General features: G+C 41.2%; 1 protein-coding gene across 10 annotated transcripts in view; it reads left to right on the forward strand.

Moving 5' to 3' along the window:
- Nucleotides 1-20,924, forward strand: part of ADCY7 (adenylate cyclase 7) — a 70,931-nt gene that overhangs the window by 27,860 nt on the left and 22,147 nt on the right. For 5 of the 10 annotated variants that reach the window (XM_068956030.1, XM_068956033.1, XM_068956031.1 and 2 more), the window contains 8 exons: nt 6,298-6,830; nt 8,011-8,211; nt 10,268-10,432; nt 11,242-11,391; nt 13,602-13,750; nt 14,069-14,180; nt 16,950-17,077; nt 18,197-18,355. In XM_068956030.1, the coding sequence (XP_068812131.1) occupies nt 6,660-6,830; nt 8,011-8,211; nt 10,268-10,432; nt 11,242-11,391; nt 13,602-13,750; nt 14,069-14,180; nt 16,950-17,077; nt 18,197-18,355 (1,235 nt within the window). In that variant the 5' untranslated portion in view covers nt 6,298-6,659. Of the gene's footprint in view, nt 1-6,003; nt 6,200-6,297; nt 6,831-8,010; nt 8,212-10,267; nt 10,433-11,241; nt 11,392-13,601; nt 13,751-14,068; nt 14,181-16,949; nt 17,078-18,196; nt 18,356-20,924 lie in introns of those variants that run through there. The other 5 variants (XM_068956036.1, XM_068956037.1, XM_009678312.2 and 2 more) reach the window with 4 other exon arrangements.

Consider the following 20,924-nt stretch of genomic DNA (forward strand, 5'->3'; position numbering starts at 1 on the left):
GTCGGGGAAATTGCTAAAGTGATTTCAGAAGCACTGTTGTCCTCTATGTGAAACAAGAAGGAATGGAAATCAAAACTGTACCCTGTTCTTTGCTGTAGTGTTTAAAAGATGGAAAAACTGGTTCTGCTTGCTTTTGTGCTGTGGCTGTTGAGAGGAATAAGGCAATATATCTTGTTTTACTTGGGTTTTGTTATTGGGTTTGTTTTAATATTTCATTGCTGAGACTGCTTTTTAGCAAACGGACAGCTTTAGGTGAGCAAAGCTAAGCGCTTGGCAAATAAGCTGCTAGTTGGAAAAATACTTACTTTTGGGGTTGCCCGGGTGGTTATGGTGGACGCATTCATGAATAGGTCAGTGGTTTCACTAGGAAGAACAGAGCCGCAGCAGCATACTCGCATCCCGTTCCGGAAAGCATTAGGTTAGTCGGGAGCTAAGGGAAGGGGAGAAGAGCCGGGATTACGGGTGGTCTGAGTGCCGCCACGTTCGCAGGACTGGCAGACTGAGCAAAGGGTGCGTGGTTTACCCGATCCACTCCGCAGTTTCAGGCTGAGCTAGCACCTGAATTGTTTGTGCTTTGTAAATACAGAAAATAAAGATGGGCCATGTCCCAGGAGCTGTTTTTTTTAATTATCGGTCTGATTTTCCTCATAGATAGACCATCATTCTTTCTGTTGCTCCACCTTGCATTGTCGGGAGGGGAGAATGCTATTTGGTGCCACAGTTCAAGAGAAAAGTCCCTGTGATGATAAGTTAGTATTGGACCATGCTCCATCGAGGCTTTAAATATTCTCTCTGTTCTTCCTCCCCCCTTTCCCGTGGCATTATTCCTTTTAAACACTTGCTGAGGAAGGAGGCACTGAAGTGTCCCCACAGGCCAGCACCCTTGGGCTGCACTGGGTTGGTGTTTGTTTGTTTGGTTTTTTTTTTGTTGTTTGTTTGTTTGTTTGTTTTTTAAGGTGGGGTGGGGAAGGGGGCGCCCCATTCTGCAGGGGCTGAGGTGGGACGGGCTGGGGGCGGCAGGGCCTTTCTGCAGAAAGAGGAAACTTTTAATCTCAATGTAGTTTGAGAGGCATCTCGAAGCTTGGAGCTTTGCCACATTCACCTGTTTAGTATTGTTTGAGAGAGGGAAAGAGTTTGGGGCTAGAAAAATGGTACAGAGCTTCAAGTGGCTTATGAAATTCATTTAACATAATTCCATTTCAAGTTAATAGAAGAATTAATGAACAGATTTTTACTCGCTGTTCAATACTTGCTTCATCTGTGCTGGTTTATACGCAAAGTAGGGCTGAATAAAGCATTGGGAGGCAAAAATCACCTCCATGTCCCAAACATTATTTTTACAGGTGTTCACCTGATCAGGGAATGAAATTTGAGGTACCAGGAAAACTAGTTGCATGGTTGCGAGCTATTAAAATGGAAAATACAGTGCTGATGCACCTTGGAAAGCAGCGATCGCTTGGTTTAGAAAATATCCTTTTCTCTTTTCTTTCTTTCTTTCTTTTTTTTTTTTTTTTTGAAAATGGGAGAAATATGCTCTGTTAGTAACTCGCTATATGAGAAGCGATAGCTACCTGCGATGCAATATGAGTGCATACTGCAATATGCAATTGCATATTGTTTATCATGCAGCTGGAGCAGAAACCGAGGAACGGCCTTGCTGCTTCGCAGCATGAACACGTGAATTGTGTTGCCGCTCCTCCAGCTGACTGGCTTCTCGTCTGCCCGGAGCTGTCTGCCTTGCCGTGGAGAAGGAGGTAGGCTGTGCAATGCAAGTTCCCAGAGCAGTTTTCCCTGGAAAGGGACTTGCTTTTTCTGTACTTGCTTATCTTGAGTAAACTGCAAAAGAAAGAGGTTTCTCTGACTTTTGTAGCGTGACTTGTTAGTGTAGCCTGTGATATCATGTTTCAGTTAGGTTTTTGCAAAACACTCGATCTCGGTAGGCTCTGTAGTACGGTCGAGTCTATTCTGCAACTGTTGAGTCCAGGCCAACTCTTAAGAAAACGTTGTGTATTGACACAAAGCACTGTGGACAGTTTTACCTAGTCCAGGAGAACAAAACAGCTTCAGTCCGAGCCTAATAGCCCAATCAAATGTTTACTTTTTATTTATTTATTTATTTATTTTTAACAAAACCCTATGGCTTTTCAATAGGAGACCTGGGAGCTTAGCGGTGCTCGACAATTCATATTTAATGGGAAGGAAGGCTTAGAGAAGTCAGAAATATCCAGATTTGTGGAAGTTAGAAATGTTACATGTATTTTTGGCGCGTGAGTGAAGGCTGGCTGGACATGTTTGTCCGGTAGTTCCCCATGGTAGTTTCTGTTGCTGATGCCTGAACTCAGCCTTGTTCCCGGTGGCTTGAAACAGAGCTATTTTCATTCATGTTCTGAAAGGCCTTTACTGTCCTTTAGGGACAGTCCTTTTTATGCCTGTCACATGTTCAGTGTTCTTTATTATATATTCATTGGGCAAATGTCTTAACGTGAAAAACTTAGTCAAATAAACTGGTGCACAGCTGGCTGCGGAGCTTACCTAGTCCTGACAAAACTTTTGTTTTTGTTGTTTGTTTGCTTGCTTGATAGACGTCCTTGTAGGCTCTCGGCGTTGTTTCTTCTGTACAGTAAAGCAACCTTATTGACAAATCATTCCTTTTCTTTTCTCACTCTTCTGGATGCAGTGGAGGCTCCTATAGAAATGAGGCTTTTTCTTGGGGAAACCCTGATCAGAGCTCAGCGGTTTTGTGGCAGCAGCCCAGGCGCAGTCCCGCACCAGAGAAAGCTGGTGGCGTGGCGTGGCGTGGCGGCCGCTGCTGCACCGGGGCGTGCTGCTGGGCTTGTGTCACCTGGCGCCGTGTCGAAGGAGCACGTCTCCTGCTGTCGGACCGCCAAACCTCCGAGCGACGAGGACCAAGAAACTAAAAGTGATGCTGTGGCAAGAAAGTGCTTGTGCGATCCGTGCGCGCCTAAACAGGAGGGGGTTGCGCTGGATGATTGTGCTAGTGGGTCACGACGTCTGCGCGACCAAATGTCTTGGTGTCTGTCAGTCTGCCTTCCACGTTTTAAGGCGGCTGTTGGAAGAATATTGGAAAGGGAGGACGGACACAAAAATGGAAACTTTTCAGCTAAGTCTGTTAAAGTTTCTTGAAAGGTTGACTTGTAAGTCTGTTAATGGAAAAAATGAATGCGAGTAATGCAAGAAAATTTGAAAAATAGAGGCTGTTTAAGTGCTTGTCGTGGTGTTGGAGCTGGAATACAATTCCTATACTATTTTTCCCCCCTGTTTTGGATTGTAAAAAGATAACTCACGGGTCATGACAAAGTTTCTCACGTGTAACAACATGTTGATTGAACAAATACATGATAACAGCATGATTATCGAGTAGCTTATCTGGTGCGTTGCAAGTAATTTACTGTTTAAAACTTATCTTAACTTGTACGTACATAGAGACTACAAGTTGCTGTGTAGTTCTTCAAAAAAGGGTGGTAGTGGCAGCGGGACATAGGATGCAAATTGAAACTGGTTCAAAACTGAATTATTCATCTCAAAGAAAGTGGTGTTTGTGTAGTGTATTATACTTTATTGGTTTAACAAGAATCTACTGACCTGGGCTTTCTTTACCCAATAGAGATGTCGTTAAGCAAAAGCTGCGACCCAGGAGTCATTCATAATTACTTGTAATGTGTGTCAATGAAGATCAGCGAAGGAATAAACATCTGTAAACTCACACTCGCTATTTTATTAAAACGGATTAAATCATTTAAGAGACACGTCTTGCTGATGTTGTGCCCTGTAAAACTCTGTAATAATACTCAGAGATGGCTCAAAGCCGATACATTTAACATCTGTTTCACCTTTTGAATATTAGGTAACTGAACCGAAGCCACATTAGTTTTGTAGAAGTGAGATTGTCCTTGGTATTGTTTGTTTCTTGACATATAGCAGAATAAAATTGCAGGAAGAAAGCTGTAAAGTAATTTTTCTTGTGTTTTGAGGTTAAGTAGCTTAAGACAGGATTACTTTTTCCTCATAATGGTGAATGTATTACTGGTTAGCTATTAATAGTTATTTTTAGAAAATGGAAATGGTTCTGCAAACTGGAAAAATGAAATTTGCCTCTCAAAGTATCTGTCATCATGGAAACTACCCCGTGAGAACCTCATTTTGGCAAGCATGCTGAAGAACGTCTCATTTGTTTGTGGTCTGAATATCTGCTTCTGGAGAGAGCAGGGGCAGCGAGCCGGTTGCGTGCGACGTGCGGGGCTCGCAGCAGCCCGCGCGTTCCTCCCCCCGAGGTGCGGGCACCCTGCGAGCTGGTGGGCACTCCAGCCGCCTTCCTCCGCAAGACGTTGCGGCTGTAACCTTCCCGTTGCCCATCGCGGGCTGGCCTTGTTACTCGCTCAAAGGCTAGTTCAGATTAAAATATTCCCCCCACCCCCCCCCCCACCCCCTGTGGGAGATCTTTCTGAAGAAGAAGCGGACGTGCACCCAAAGGGAGTAATTCTGCAGTTGGGTGTGTGGTTTGGAAAACGAGTTACGGCATGGTTTGTTTTTTAACTTCTCTGCTTCCCCTGTTGTTGGAGTGTCAGGATGGTTTCGAAAATGCTTGCACACGCTTTTGCGGGAGACTTATTATGCATATGCAGATAGTAGCAGTGAAAGAAGACAATTTTCAGGTGAAGTGAGGGAGGCCTTTTTGTTTTGAAGAAAAGCTCAGTAATAACAATTACTGTGATTACAGGTGAAATATTAGGTGTACCGTTAACTGTAGAAGGGAATTCTGTTGTGACAAAAAAAAATACTCTTTATGTATACAAATATATGCATAAAAATTGTGAAAGATGTCTTTAGTTTTACTTCATCTTTCAGTATGTGTTTGGATTTATTCTGGGTATTATTGAATAAATGCGGCACAACATATTCTTTTTTCTTTTTGTTTTGTAGTTAATCCAAACTTGTGAAATACTGTGGGCAAGAAGCTGCAGTAAACTCGTGTTGCTGTGAAAGTTCCCTCTTTTGGTCCTGTCTCAGTATGGTGTTTGGCTACATTTGCATAGGCTAAGTCATTCTGTATGGTTCTCGAAGTGTTTTTCCTTAAGGCCACTTCCAGTTGCAGTGTGAGTGTGCACACATGTATGTGGTTACACGTTTTTGCCTTTTGGGAGTAGAAGACTGGAGTTTGGCTTTTCTGCAAGTCTGCTAGTGGGCTCTTTCTCCCCAGAGCAGTAACGGTGGGCACCATGGTGACGGCAGTCTAGTGGTGAAGAAGCTGTAGTCCTGTTATCAACTTCTAATAAAACTTCTTCTGAAATCCCTTTTTTCACGCTTCCCTCCATCCCTTCCCCCCCGCCCCTTTTCTTTTGCGTCTCTTAGCACTGAGTGAACTATCGTGGTGAATCTATTTGAAAAACATTGGTTATTAGCAATGAACAATACAGTTCATCCCTTAATGTTCATTGTTAACAGAATGTGCCTATTGCCATGGAAACAGTATTAATTAGGATTAAATGAAATGCTAGAGCTAGATGTTAGGTATCTTTTTTTTTTTTCTTTTAATTTAGTTCAGTGAGTTTTGACTTGGACAGCTGTATTCTTTTTTCTTTTGTGCCTTGTTTAATTAAACAAAATGTGAAAAGGAAAACAAAATTGAAAAAAAAAATTAAGGTGCCTATCAAAAAGAATCCAAACAAGCAAGGTATATTGTGATTGAAGATTTTAATGTATTTTTTAATATATAAATAAATACATATTTACATGCATCGTTTAAAGAATTGTTTCGCTGCGGAGCTCGAGTATTGCATGCTTCAGCGCCAGGCTGTGCCTGCGCGTTCAGCGTGTCCCCTAGCTAGAGGGGAAGCACCCACCGTTCCTGCCCCTCAGGTCAGCGTTTAGCTGCTCTTCCATTCGCGCCTGTTTGAACTGTCTCCCGTCACTACGCACAGCGACCATGTGCTCATGGAAACCACATCATCTGCTCAAAAGGGAACAAGACCTACTTAGTACCCTTTTTATAAGCAGAAAAGTTTCAGCTGCTAGCAGCAGGTGAGGGGCTGCGCGGTGCGCGGCCGTGCAGAGCGCTAGTAAGCGATCCGAGCCCCTGCCCCGGTGCGCTTGGGGGCAGCGTTGCCTGCAGAAGGGACCGCCGGGCTGCCGCGCCACGGGCAAGAGCGAGTTGTTGCTCCCTTGTCAGAGCACACTGATAGTAAGTTTAAGGAATGTACTTTTTTTTTTTCCCCCTTAGGCAAAACTGCGTACGCTTAACTAAATACGCTTAAACGCAATAACGCTCTCTCTCTACAGAGTGCATCCCAGGAAGTGAAATTCAAGCTTATGGAAAGGAGTTAAGAGACTGGCAAAATAAAAAAAAACCCCAGAACCTCCTAGCTGTGCAAACACAAGCTGATCCAGAAATTCATGTATGGAGCTGGTGACGAACAGCCCATGGTTTTGGGGAGGGTAACCTGTTTGCTGCTGTCTGTATTGGAAAGCTGAAGTTAATGCTCATGAGACGTAAAAACATAGCGTGCGAGTCACTCGGCGTGGCTGAAGACCGCAGGACCGGCAGAGGAAAGACAGAAGTTCTCTCTGAAGAAGTAGCTTGAGCTGCGTCTTACTGTGTTCACTGGGAACTGAGTGAGAAATAACAGCCAGACGAGGATAAAATGCCAGCAAAGGGTAAATACTTCTTTAACGAGAATGATGAGTGCAGGATAACAGACCCGCTCTATGAGAAGTACCGCTACACCAGCCAGCAGCATCCGCTTCTGCTCTTGCTCCTCTTCATTGCAATAGCCTTCTGGACTACGCTAATTATAATCTTTTTTGTCACCGATGTGAGTATGCCTTTCGATTTGTACTGTATGCTGTAAAAGAGGATAAGGAACGTGTATAACGGCACACAAAAGGTTTCTGTGTAAACATTTTTTTTTGAGCTAGTTGGTGTAATGGTTGCGTTATTGAAAGAAATCAAGTAACTGTGTGTGTAATGCTGTGTGTGGTTTTTGAAGGGATGGGGAGGAGAGGAGACAGCTTGTCAGAGGCACGGCCCGTTCCTGTAGGGGATGGCGCTGCCCTCCCCTGCGTCCTGAGCAAACCGTGTTCGGTGCTGTGCAGTAAATAAATATCTTTATTAAAGGGGCCAGGGACAGAACAAAACAAAAACAAATTTTCTTCAGATTCATGTAAGATGATGTGAAATAACATGCTGATTCCTTGGTTATGAATTCCTGAGATCTTTTCAATAGGATGTGTAGATATCTTCCCCCCCCTGCTTCTTTGGGGATATTAAAACACAGGATTCTGCAGGCGTCGGGAAGATGCAACTTAGAGAAATGTGCCGTTGTGTAGCGGTGTTTAGAAAGTACGTGTTCTTCAAGCAAGCCCAGTGAACAGCCGGCAAAAGAGGAAGGAGTAGTTTTTAAAGATGATAACATTGTAAACGTGTAATATGGAGGCTGGTACATTCCTTTGTTGTCTTTTAACCCTGCTTTCCAAGTAGAGCGTTTCATGTCAGAGTCTTTAGATTTATTGGTAAAGAGAGAACACAGTCTTACAAAGGGTACTTGTATCCCTTTCATCCTTTATTTTTAAACAAAGGAAAAAAGGAGCATCACTGTGTATACGTGGGTTACAAGTCATCTTCTGTAAAATCCTGGGAAAAAGTTATCACTCTCCTTTCTGCCAAGCTTGGTAGAATACCTATCCTTAAATACATTTCTTTGGGTGTGTTTGCACTGCAGAGCTTAAATGATCCAAAAAAAAAAAAAAAAGACTAGTCTGTGAAAAGATAATGGTGGAACTGAGGTAGAGTGGGTATATGTAATATCTATATATAATCTCTATATATGTGAATATTGTTGAGTGTTAATGCTACCAGAGCTGAACTACTTAGCTTCAAAATATGCCAAGCTAAGTTCCAATCTCAGCTGTTTCCAGCACAGTACAGTTGCGTTTTCTGTTTTATCTAAAGGGAAAGGTTTAACATAAATATGACACTTTATTTTGTTTTTGCAGGAAGCACGTAATCATCTTGCCTTCATTATCACAGTATGTACTGCTCTTGTCCTATTTGCAGTCATGTACTTGATTTTATGTATCGAATCCTTATTTCGGAGATGGCTAACATTATTTGGAGTTATGATTTGGATTAGCTTCGTAACCATAGGATATGTAACCATTTTTGAAACAGAAAATGATTTTCCTCCATGGGAACAGGTAGGTATTTCTTGTTTATTCATCTACCTACATGGAACTGGTAGCTAGTGTATAAGGATATGTATGTGTTCATGTTTTCATTTTTTCTGAACGTTTGAACTGCATAATTATTTGTTTCTTCAGATTTAGGTTCACTTTTCCAAGTTGTTTTTATTGGTTTATATTGTGGTCTGCTTTAGGTCATGCTCTTTCCTTCAGTGCAAATACAGTACAAGTGAGAAAACTGAATAACTGCAGGCATCTGTGCAGGAACTGCACCTTCAATTTGGAATTGAATTGTATTTTTATCTAAGCAAACTAAATGTTATTTCTTATGAATTCTTCTCCAAGATAATTTTTCATTAATAGTGCTTGCTTTATTTGTTTGTTATGTGGGTCAATATGGTGTTCAAGAAACTTATAAAGGACTATATAGCTGGGCGTGCCCTGGGGAGCGTGTTCTCAAATCAATGGGAGAGGTGAAGTGAACAATAAGAATTAATGACACATCCTGGCATAGCTGGGTGCGGCTGAAGTGCATTACTTAGTATCTCTGATCAGAAGACAGCGATTTCATGATGCCAAAAATATCATAATCTGTAGGAAACCCTTCCTAAGCTCTGATAATGTAAACAGAAGAATTTTTAATGAAATGAAAAATTGCTTTTTATCTTGTACTGACTCCTCCTCTTCCCCCCTTTATTTCAAATAAAGAAAATTATAAATTATCTCCTAAACAACCAAAATCTGATTTGTATTATGGCCTTGATCCAGCAACAGGTATTTACAGTTGTTATTCAGTACTTTTAACTTAAGAAAATCTTATCGTAGGAAAGGAAAAACCAAAATGTACTGTTTTGAGCTATAGATGCACAAATGCAACGAAGCAAGATTTGGTTTTGTGGCTTGCAGCACTGCAAGCCAATATCTTGCGTTGTTGTCATTGGGTAATAAATTATTAACGTTGCTTTGTAGCCAAAATATAAAAAGACCATAGAGGAGATAAAAATCTGAAATACACCTATTCACTTCTTTCTTAAGTTATGACTTTTACTACTAATTAAAGCTACTGTTTAAAGGCAGATATGACCTTTGATTGTCCAAGGTTCTGAAACTGTTACATGGTGTTCAGAACATTTTGTGACAGTGGTTTTATGTGTGGGGGGGGGGGGAATTTTTTTGGACAATTAATCAGTAAAGATGAAGATAAAAGGATTACTTTTGTTGAATGAAAATTCATTTATATATATATTTTTTATTGTTGCAAGCAAACTAGCTATACTGACTAAACATTTAAATGCAGTCCAAGCCTGAGACTTCCTTGAAGGAAGCGGCTCTCTGGAACAGTAAGAGTTGAGTTGCAGTGAGGAGACAGAGCTGATGCAGGGGCATTGCAATACATCTATTGCAATATTTGCCTTTGGTTAGAGTTGTTAGTTTCCGTAAGTACAAACTAAGTGCTGTAACGTAAATCCATAAATAAGCATTTAAGTGATTGGCTTTAATAGCTCCCATCTGATCCCTGGCAGTTTAGCAGGCCATTGTGCATTTTGTAAACGCTACACCGCTTAATAGGTAGTTAGTTGCAATAACAGTTATGCTCTTCTGTAGGCACTGGGACATATGTTTGCATTTTTTTGGTTCTGTCGAATATGGAGTGAATAAACACATGTGATCTGGTGGTGGTAGTAGTAGCATAAAAATTTGGAAAATGCATAATTTGATGCTGGTCAGTATTGCTATTTTGCAATGCGCTATTCCTAATACATAATGTACAAAGTGCACCTTCTGCTGCAATGGATAAATTAAGGGTGAAGGGCAAGGACAACTGAATGAATTACAGGTAGTGTGTCATGTTAAACGGTTGTCTTATCTGTGTATCTGTAACTACTAATCTCATGAAAGCTTTTAGGACTACTACTATCCTGATGTTTTTAATAGTATTTTTGAAATGTCAATATGTATATGTTCAGTCTGAAAATGAATGAGAACACTGCTACTTTCCTCCTTGTTCTACAGTGATTTTTTTGGTAGGCACCTAGTAATATGTGTGTGTGTGTTTTTTTTCTTTCCAAAGGTGCCGTTCTTTCTATTCCTAATCTTCACAGTTTATACTATGCTACCCTTTGGGATGAGAGATGCTGTCATAATTAGCAGTCTTTCTGCTCTGTCCCATATTATTGTTCTAAGCATTGTTGTACCCAAGAATTCTTGGAAAGAAAAGGAATCTGTTCTCTTTCAGGTAAGGAAATACTACTTGGTAAAGTAATATTCTAGTCATACTACCGCTTGATATTAGCAAAGGTGTCCCGTTCACCTGGCTTCCAACCTTCCACACCGTTTAGGGATTTGGAGCGTGGGCCCACATCTGATTTGCATACTTTTACTAAAGACATAATCATTTTCCTCTATAATGCGTTTTGGTTTTCCGACCTAAGCGGAAGAAGCAGAGTGGTTTTGTTCACTAAGTAACTCAATGTACAACAGATTTTGTTGCAGTCCTCCTTCCCAAGCTATGCTGTTTCAGATGGGTCTTGTCTCACTCCACCTGGCACTGCCTGCTTCCCTTAGGTGTAGGGCGGATCAAAAGGGCCAGCAGCGCCCCAGGAGGGAGCGCCACTGCCTCCTTTCAGGGCTCCCGACGCTTCCCAGCGGCTGTGTTCAAAGGAGCTCCCAGCCCTGCTGATGCAGGCGTTCCTCAGAAATCCACACGACGTGCTGATGTGTTGGTTTGTAGGCTGGGTTCTGCCTGAATCCAACACACACCCATCCACGAATAGAAATGTTAAGTGATAATGCAGAATTTTCTGCATTTCAATAAGCTACTGTGTGTCCTTTCCAATATCGGGAGTGCCCACATAGGTGTACGTTCGCTTTTATTTCCCAGGTACGTCCTGGCTAATTGGAATGCTGTGATTTGTGTGTATATGAGACAGGGCAAGAGAAAAGTTGTAAGAAGTGCTGGGATTGTTTTTGTAAGGGACTAGTCAATGTATCAGTGAAATATTCGTGCCTGTTCTGCAGTATGTACATATTTTTCTTCTTGTGCAGTTACTTGCCAACGCTGTCATTTTTCTTTGCGGTAACTTGGTGGGTGCGTTTCACAAACGCCAAATGCAGGTTGCTTCGTGGGATTTGTATAGATACACATTAAAGTGCATTCAGGTCCGAATGAAACTGAAGATTGAAAAGAGACAACAAGTGAGTAAAACAATTCATTCTGAGTTGCTTGTTTCTGTTTATAAAGTCTGTATAATTTTATAAAGTTTATGATTAATGCATGCTGAAAGGCTTGGTCTGATCTCTGTGATAACCACATAGTATTCAAAAAAAAAAAGTTGTGCCATTTGCAACAAAAGGCGGAAGTTAAAGGGAGGAAGCTGTTCTGTGCAGGGCTTGTCTTTACAGAAAGCGCTTAGTATTTGTAACAGGAATATGATTGGCAGTTATTTTCGTTAACTTTTTGCCTAGTATAAAAGTTACTGGGGCTTGCCTAAGGTGACTTGAAAGAAAGTGTCCATAATGCCCTGAGAAGTACTTGTTAAGGTAATTTCAGCAGTTAGGTTCATGCTTCCCTTGGTCACGTCTTTTATGTTTGGAATTCTCTAGTAGTAATTGTTCTTGTAGCTTCTTGTTTTGCAAACTATTTTTGTTTTGCAAGGAGGGGAAAACTGAAACTTAAGGAAGGGAGAAAAAAATCCTTTAAAATATTACGGTATTGTTTGGAGCATAACATTGTTTCTATAAACTCCAGTGGTATTTAAAGGATGACTAGAAACAGGAATTTTCTCCTGTGTAGGATTGTAAAGAAGTATCAAAGCTGCAACTAGTGTGCCTGTCTTAGCATGTGCTGGCACAAGCAGCGTTAAGAACAGCAGCTCAGGAGTGCTCTGCTGTGCCCAGATCTCTGCCCACAAGTTACTAAGATAAAAGGAAGGGGCTGAAGAGTGACTGACTTGACAAAACTGAAAAGAAGAAAATGCCCCTGCCAGACCAGTGCTGATCTGGCTTCTGACGCTCACCGCGTGAGCGGAGGGGCCAGCTCAGCCTGCAGATCCTGACGGGACGCTGCCTGTTCCCCCGTGGCAGCCAGGGCAGCAGCTCACGCTCCATGGACGGTTTTTTTCATCTGTGTTGTAATTTGTTAAGTATAATTCTGAGCCTCCTTTTTTGCACCCACTTTTTCCATATGAAGGAGATGCAAGAAAAGCAGTTTGGAGTTCGTCGCTGTTTCTTTGGAAGCTGTGTCGTGCGTTAGTATCAGATTGCCCTGTTACGTTTGGTGGGGCTCTGCTGTCAGTTTAAACTGTTCCCCAAGGCTGAGTCTCCTGCTGCAAAAATACTAGAAGAGTGGGAGGTAATGCCTTAGTTTTGGGGGCAGTCTCAAACCAAACTGCTACGTATTCCTAGTGTAGTCAATAGTTGATGCCCGGGAACTACCCCTTCCACCAGGATCCCAAGACATTTCTTTCCAGTGGGAGACACTGGTTAAGGACTGGTTAAGCTGCCTGGTGGTGCCTGAGGACTGCTGCGAAAATGGGAAAGCGGGGCTGAGAAGGGACCGAGTTTTACTCGGTGGCAGAGTCTATTTGGGCTTTGGTGCTTGCGTTGTTTGAAGTTCCTGCTTGTAGCTGCCCGACGCAACGTTTCCTTTGCTGGGCTGACTGTCTCTGGGGTGGCAGTGCTCTTCATGGGTTAAAAGTACTCTCCCCCTCCACCTTCTCCTGCCCAGCAACTTAGTGGGGTCCTATTTGAAGAACTGGCTTTGCAGACAACGCGTAATGCACTGAATAGCCTAACAGCGTAAGTTGGAGAGGTTTTTGGAGAGTCTTTATTCTCACTCCGTTCAAGACTTTATTTCAGTGGCCTTAGTTGTTCTGGTTCATTTAAATTATGGTGGCACATTGTCAACAATTTTTGTCTGTTGCTGCTTTTCCAGCATTTGAAATTCTCAGCTGTTTATTCCAGCATTTGAGAATTCAGATGGTTCTAATACTGCACAGACTGTTAGTTACAGAACACAAATTTTTATCAGAACTTTTATCAGAAGATGCTAACATAAGACTGAGGAAGACAGATTGGCGCAAAAATAAATTTTCCTTCCAAAAATTGTAGTAATATCGAATTTTTGGTTTTTTTGTATGGTTACAGAGAGATATGGCATTTAGGTCATAAGGAACAAGAAGAGAAAGAAAATGTGTGACACCCTTACTTAGTTGAAAAATCAACATTTTTGATTTTGAGAACCGAAACAGAAAAAGTCCTTTCTGGAGAATCTGACATGCGTTACTCAGTCTGTTTGAATAAAGAGGTTTTATTTTTTAATTCCTTCTTACAGTCACTAAAACCTTGCAATTTCAAATGTACTATATTAAGAATTTTACAGCATTAACTTTTTCCCTTGCTTTTAGGAAAATTTGCTTTTGTCCATACTGCCAGCTCATATATCAATGGAAATGAAACTAGCAATCATAGAGCGACTGAAGGAAACCAATGATAATAGGCAGATGCATGACAACAACTTCCACAGCCTATATGTAAAAAGGCACCAAAATGTTAGGTAAGTGCAGAAACTTCAGATATAATTGTATTAATGCAAGCTGCTAATTTTTGTCAGTGTATATTGTGGTGAAATTCAAATTTGGAGGTAGATTTACAGGCTGTAGTGGACCTTTTTTTCCTGTTATGTGATGCTAGAAAGCAGTACCTGCGTTCAGGACACTAAAACTAGTTGAAATATATAAGCCCTTTTTTCTGGAGTTATTTTCCAAAGGGAGAGATGCTTTCTGTTAAATAAGCTTTAATAGTTAAGCTGACTGTGGAGTAGATGTGTTTTCATATTGCAGTTATGCTGTTTTTGCCTTTTGTTCCTGTCTAGCATTCTCTATGCAGACATTGTAGGATTTACTCGCCTTGCCAGTGACTGCTCTCCTAAGGAACTGGTAGTGATGCTGAATGAACTTTTTGGAAAGTTTGATCAGATTGCCAAGGTAGGTGTTGCAATGTGTTGCCCGAGTAGGGATAAAGGCCGCCATTGAAAAATAGCCAGCCTTTTCTGCAAGACAGAGGGCGGCTGGGGTTAGTGTTGATGAAGACAGGGAGGAAGGACTGCTTTCCCGTTGAAGTTGTTAGCAAAATCATATAAAACAACATTAAAAACAAAAAGAGGAAATTTTGCAGGTTGTCACTGTAACTCGAGTCCGGAGGGGTCTCCATATTTGTTTTTCAGGGAATCGTCTGATGGAAATAAAACGACGGGACTGTAATAGGTGCTGCATAGGAGCTCTGCTGAGGAGCTTTGCTGCATTCAGTTAGCATTTGCTGTTTGCTCTGCAAGTAGAGAACCCTCAAGCATGTATTTAAATACATGAACTCTATCATATTGCACCAGACCAAAGAGTTCTTTAGCTCAGGAGCAATGACTCGTCCTGGATACTTACAGGAAAGTGTAAGAACAGGATGCCGATAAAATGGTCCTTACCTATATACCCTCGCTACTGACCCTTCAGGCTGTCAGTAGTTCTTATGTCCAAATGCTGCTTGAGGTTAATTTCTTTGGAGCTATTATCATAAATTCAGTTTTTGAGTTCTCAGATTGCAGCGACTGTATCAAATAGCAAAGTTTTGCATGATTCACTCTACAGTGCTTTCTGTTTTCCTCTAAGAATGACAACAGTCTGTGTGTTCTGTCATATCCATTGATTTTTCTAACATCAGTATTATGAGGCAATTATAGCTTTAGGAGAATAAAGCTACATTTTGTTGCATCCTTTAAGACATACTTAAAAAAAAAAAAAAAAAAGCCTTAAATTCTGTTTCTAGACGTTTATCGTTGGTAAGCACAAGGAGAGACCGACGGCTACCTTCCAAAATCTCCTGTGCTTTAAAGATCCTGATTGGATTTGATAATTGAGTATATTTGGTTATACTGTATGCAAATAATTGAAGCCTAGACAGAAAATTTTAATGGGCTTGGAAAATCATGGTTTTATTGAGATTCTAAAAATTCTTCATAAATAACTGGGAAAACTATAAAGTTATTAATATAGCAGAGGTGTTGAGAAAGCAATTTTAGTTAAACCTTTGTGGATGTGGTCAAATAAACTCATAAATATATGATATCACTGATTAAAAGCTGGCTAAAATCGTAGTTTACCTTTTGGACTATTAAGTGACATTGCTGATCTTTATTGCTGTGAATTGAGTTGTTACTAAAACTCCTCAAGTGCCAGAAAATAAGAGGGTTGTACTAACCATATTGCAATTCTACTGCTGTAGAGCAGCTATTAAGAAAACACAGGATGACATGACTGTTGTTCTAGTTACCACCAGCTTTTTTCTGCTACAGTACAAGTTGAGGTTAAAATAGAAGTCCTGTGAAAATAGAAATTTGGACGTTGTTTGCAACTCTTTCTTGGGTACAGAAATATAATAGGCTTCAATTTTTGACTGTGTGTTTTTTTCTTTTTCTTTTTCTTGTTTTTTTTCTTAATTTCTCACTCCTGTCCACAAATTACACTGGTTAAAAAATATTTGGGTTTAGTGACTCAAGGTCTTTTGCAGCTCTGTGGTTGAGTCGTGAGAAGAGAATCCTACTCTCTGTGCTATTTTTATTACGTAGGGAAGGATTCTCAGTCATCTTTTCTGCAGTGTAAGAGTGCTGGAGGCTCAGAAATGCCTGGTGGGTCGCAGGCTGACGTCTTTCGGGGCTAAGGCGAAGCTCCCCTCCCATCCCGAAGCGGAGAGGGCATGTGGGCGCCTGCCTCGCTCCTGGCTCACAGCGTGCTGGGTGGTGTACAGTGTCGGAGAGTGATGGATGTGGCTTTGACTGATGAGTGAGAACAGCTTAGTTCGGTGAGCTGTCACCGATTTGGGCTGGCTGCAAATTAGGGTGTTTGGGGATTGATTGAGGAAGAGCGGGGCTGGCTGGGCAGCATCGTGGTCAGCTGTCCTGAATTAAGCCATCTCTACTCATCAGTCAAGGACTAGGCAGCCTCCCAGGCAGAATTAGCTTTCTTGCAAAGTTAATAGTTAAAATTCTTAAGCAGTGTCAGAAGACAGGATGACGAGGTCTTTGTTCTTCCCCTTTCCCCTCCCAGCCAGGGACGGGCAGCAGGATCCTCTGTTGCAAGGTTAGGAGAAAGTTTGCTGCTGCCAAGCAGTGTTGCTGCTTTTGTGATGAGCTGCTGGCAGTAACAAAACTAGCCTGTGGGCTGGCTTCCTCTTCAGTCGCTTGAAAACCGTTTCCCTCTGCAAAGCTACCAGTTTGGCTATCTCGATTCCTAATTTCTCCCTAAATTCTTTGCAGATTTTCTGACGCTGCACGACGCTATTTGTGAGGCTACTATGTGAAATTTGAGTAAAAGGAGAACAAATTGCTTATTATTAGGTTGGAAGTAAACTAAAGAGCAAGATAAAAAGCTAAGTAATTTCATGCTTTAGGTTGAAAATTCTGTGGCAGTTCTTTGCTACGATGATTTTATTTATGACTTCTCTATTGCAGTTGGTTCAAAAAAAATAAAATAAGAAATGAGTAAGATGATTTTTATCTCAGAAATGCTTAAAGCGATCATTTCTATTACCCTCCCGTCAGCAGTGTTCGGGCATTTGGATGCAGGAAAAGAGAAGTAGGTTTTGCTTCAAACAGCATTACAGGAGCCTGAACTTCCTCAAACCGATATAGACAACTTCTAGTTTTTGTCATCAGCTTGCTTGCAGTTCATTTTTTCCTGTTAAATATATTTACCACTATTTCACAGGAGAATGAATGCATGAGAATAAAAATTCTGGGAGACTGCTACTACTGTGTCTCAGGCCTACCTGTTTCCTTACCGGTTCACGCCAGGAACTGTGTTAAAATGGGACTCGATATGTGTGAAGCGATAAAGTAAGTATAGCAGCAAAAGACTTTTTAAAATATAGAGACTATGAAGATATCGAATAAAGCCATTCTTGGTTTTCTTGAGAACATTTAAAATGTTATTAGCTGTAGTTTATGATAGTTACGCATGGATTAGGTCATAAAAAAATTTAATCTCTTGTTTTTGCAGTAAATACATGTATGATGAGACTAGTTCGTATTATATCTGTAGGCCTTGCAGAAGGAGAGAAAACCAAAAGTATAAGTTGCCTAAGCGCATTTATTATGCTCACTGATGTATAGTTTAGTGTAAGTATTTAAAGCTAAATATTGCCTTAATCCTCAAATTATGTTATGGATTCAGTAGTATTTAAAATAATAGTTTTAGACTGCATCTTTTTCTGCATAAGTCTGGCAGAAAGCTAAATCACTTATTCTGGACCAGTATATGCCAATGACATTAATATTTTTTTTGTTACAGCTTATCTGAAATTTTGCAGCAAAACAGAGTTTTGTTGGCCTATGCCAATCCTTTGATATACAATAACACAATACTGTTACGTTGGTATTAAGAACAGCAGTGTTGGCTAGAGCATTGTGATATTGTCATGGGATTTTTTGCTTTCAAACTTTTTTTTTACATATGTAGAAAGACAATACATATGTATTTGACAATGCTTAGCAAAGTTATTTGTGGGAACAGCTTAATATGTAAATAACAAGAAACAGCTTGATTTATATATGAAATACATTTAGGCTTTTGTTGTAGCGTAGTTCACTTATGAAACTGTTAGCTTAAGACGGAAAATATGGCCCAGTTCTGAGATTTCCAGAACTGTTTAGTTGACCTTAGCGTGGTTTCACTGAGAGCAGTATTTGACATGCGCCTAGAGTTTTTGAACGTTTCCCTTAAAATGATTTTTTTTCAGAATGAAAATTTTAGTCTGTTTGGAAGACTAGTACAACAGCAGTAGAACTGAGAAATCTTCAGGTGCTGGAAATAACCATAAAGAGTGGTAGTTTTCTTTTCATCATTATAAGCAGTTCTAAATTTTATATCTACTTATCAATGAGTGGAAAAAACAGAACAGTTGTGATTTATGCAAGGCAGGTAACTTACGCTCTAATACCCTTCCTTTTCCATAGGCAAGTGAGAGAAGCCACCGGAGTGGACATCAACATGAGAGTTGGCATTCATTCTGGGAACGTGCTCTGCGGTGTGATCGGCCTCCGAAAGTGGCAGTATGACGTCTGGTCTCACGACGTTTCCTTAGCTAATCGCATGGAGTCCGCAGGAGTACCTGGGTAAGGCTCTTGCCATCAGTACTGATTCACTCTGTCATCACTGCTTTCCTAAGTGTGGCTCAGGAGTCTGGAATTTGTAACTGTGCTATTAAACACGTTGTAAAATGGGATGATGCAAATAGTAAAAAATGTGTACTGTAGATGTAAAATGTCAGTGCTACCTGATTCTTTTTCAATTAACTGTAGAATTTCAGTCTTGGGCAGGTGACTGCTTCTTGAGCCTCCTTTCATTTGAGAAAATTGTGCGTGTTGAGCAGTGTATTGTTTGGTTCGTGCTGTGCACAGGATAAGTTTAGATAAAGGATAGATATGTTACTTACGTGGTCAGTGCAAAGCCACACATTTGCATTGGTCACGCTTGCTTTATATTAGCTGTATATTCAAAAAATGCAGCCTGATGAGGGTTGTCCAACGAAGAGAAACTTTGAGTTGCTGGGGGCCGTGTGTTTGCTCTGCGTCGCGTTTTGTCGTCAGTGCGTGGAAAGGAGGTGAGTGGCCCGACGCGCGAGAGCTGAAGCGAAGCACTGACGTAGCTTAGCGTATGGTGCTCAGCAGGGCAGTGGGAGGGACGCGCTTGGGACTGATGTTCATGCTGTCTTTCTGAAGATGCTTATTGAAAAAGACACAAAATGTCAATGTCTTTTTAAAAACACTAGCGTTTTGTATTTTCCTTGTTTGGGAGTGTGCACTATTTTTTTCTATTTTCAATCCCTGAGTGGAACTCAGGGATTAGAATTCAGCTGAGAAACTGTTTTTTCCCTTTTTTCGTAATCTGCACCAAAAAAGACACTTGCAAGACTTTTCCATCCCCAAAAGGGTACTGTAATTTGTAGGGCTTTGGTAGTCTGTGCAAATCACTTCTTTCATGCATTAACGGAATAGTATTTATCTGGGTGTATATTTGCCATTTAAAACCATTAAGCGATGAAGTCCTGATTTCACTCGCAAAGTGATTCAAAACAGTGACATTTTAGGGTTCCTTGTTATTTGTATGCCTCAGGCTCCTTTTAGGTAAATTCCTTTAATTTAAAATGAATTTCTACGAAGTAGACAGAGGGGGTATGAATATGAAATTATTGCTCACATTGACTGAAACAGAAACCGGAATAAATGGGAGCATGGTTCACAGTTGCAGTGCTGTCCATGCTGAGCGTTTTAGTGGTGTTGACTCTGCATGAGTTAAACAAGAATAAGGAGTTGTAAAGTTTCTTTTGTTGGTAAAGCAAACAATGTGACTCTGAATATGGCACGAAAATATATTTTTCTTAGTCACTTTTAGGATCATTGCTTCATCTTAAAAACTTCAGTTATTCCATTACGTTCTTAGTGCTTATGTTTGGTTATCTGTTAAAGGTTAAGCTATTTTAGGTTGGTTTGCTGATTCTGAAACATTGCACTGTAATGCTTACTGTATCTATACATGGCTAGCACTCGCTTATGATTTTCTCTCAAAAGTAGCAAGAGGAAACCTTGCATTCCAGGAAGCTGGAGCCTCACAGGGAGGAAAGGTGTCTGTCCGTTATGCAGCGCCTCTAGAAGAAGGGTCTGTTTGAGGCTCCCCCGGTTCTCGGCGCTAGCTGCTCCTGCCCCTTTGGAAGTCAGGGGAAGGGTTCTGTCATCGGGAGCAGCCTGAGGTTTTTCCGAAATGCTCAGTTGGCCAGATGACAGTGGAATTGAATTTAAAATATGATGTATATCCACTTTTGTGGACTTTTGTGAATGAAGGCAGTCTAATGTCAAAAGGATGCGGGAAGACTTGTGGTTTTATAAATATTTTATTTCCATTGGCTGAATATCCTTGTTCTTCTTATTCCTCTTTCCAACTTAAAACGTTATTTGCGTTCATAACAACGTAATACACTGGTAGAACAGAAAGCATAGAAACTGAAACAAAAGAAATGCCTTTATGGCTGTTTCTCTCCAGGACGTATATGCCTGACGGGCTGGAATGTGTTACTCAGGCCTGTCGGTGCAGCACGTTAGCCGTTCGGCGGTAACGAAGCGCCTTCCGCCGTGTTACAGCTTGCCTTTACGAGAGGCAGCTGTGGCAGCCGCTGTCGCGCTCTCGGGCTGGAACCCAGCAAGTGTTAGTTACTGCTGACAAATCAACAGCATAGCAGTTCACGTGGAAAGTGGTAGTTGGCAGTAAGATCTGAAACATACTGTGATAGCGTGCGATTTTGGGAGTGGGGGAGAGGAAGCTCCGTAAGATGGACGGTGGTGGATACCCAACGAAAGTCCTGCCTTTTGGGGCACGTGGGAAACCGCACTGGATTTGCTGTGGTATGTGATGGTGTTTTAAGGCTCAGTTAATGCAACTATCACCCAGTATGCCTCCCCTCCAGTGGGAGGGAAAGGATGCTTTAGAGCAGGTTACAAAGTTGGGGGTTAGAAGGTTTGTCTGGGCTTGCAAAGCTGCTTGATCAAGGTAATGATTACAAAAAATAGTTTTTTGAGACAATTGCCGGTAAACAAATATAAACATGCACCATTTCTGCCCAAAACTCTTACCTTCTAGGTCACAAAGAACTGGGGAAGTTTTTTGTTCTTTCTCGTGGGAAGGCACGGC

This window comes from Struthio camelus, chromosome 10, assembly GCF_040807025.1.
Source record: "Struthio camelus isolate bStrCam1 chromosome 10, bStrCam1.hap1, whole genome shotgun sequence".
NCBI lineage: Eukaryota > Metazoa > Chordata > Aves > Struthioniformes > Struthionidae > Struthio > Struthio camelus.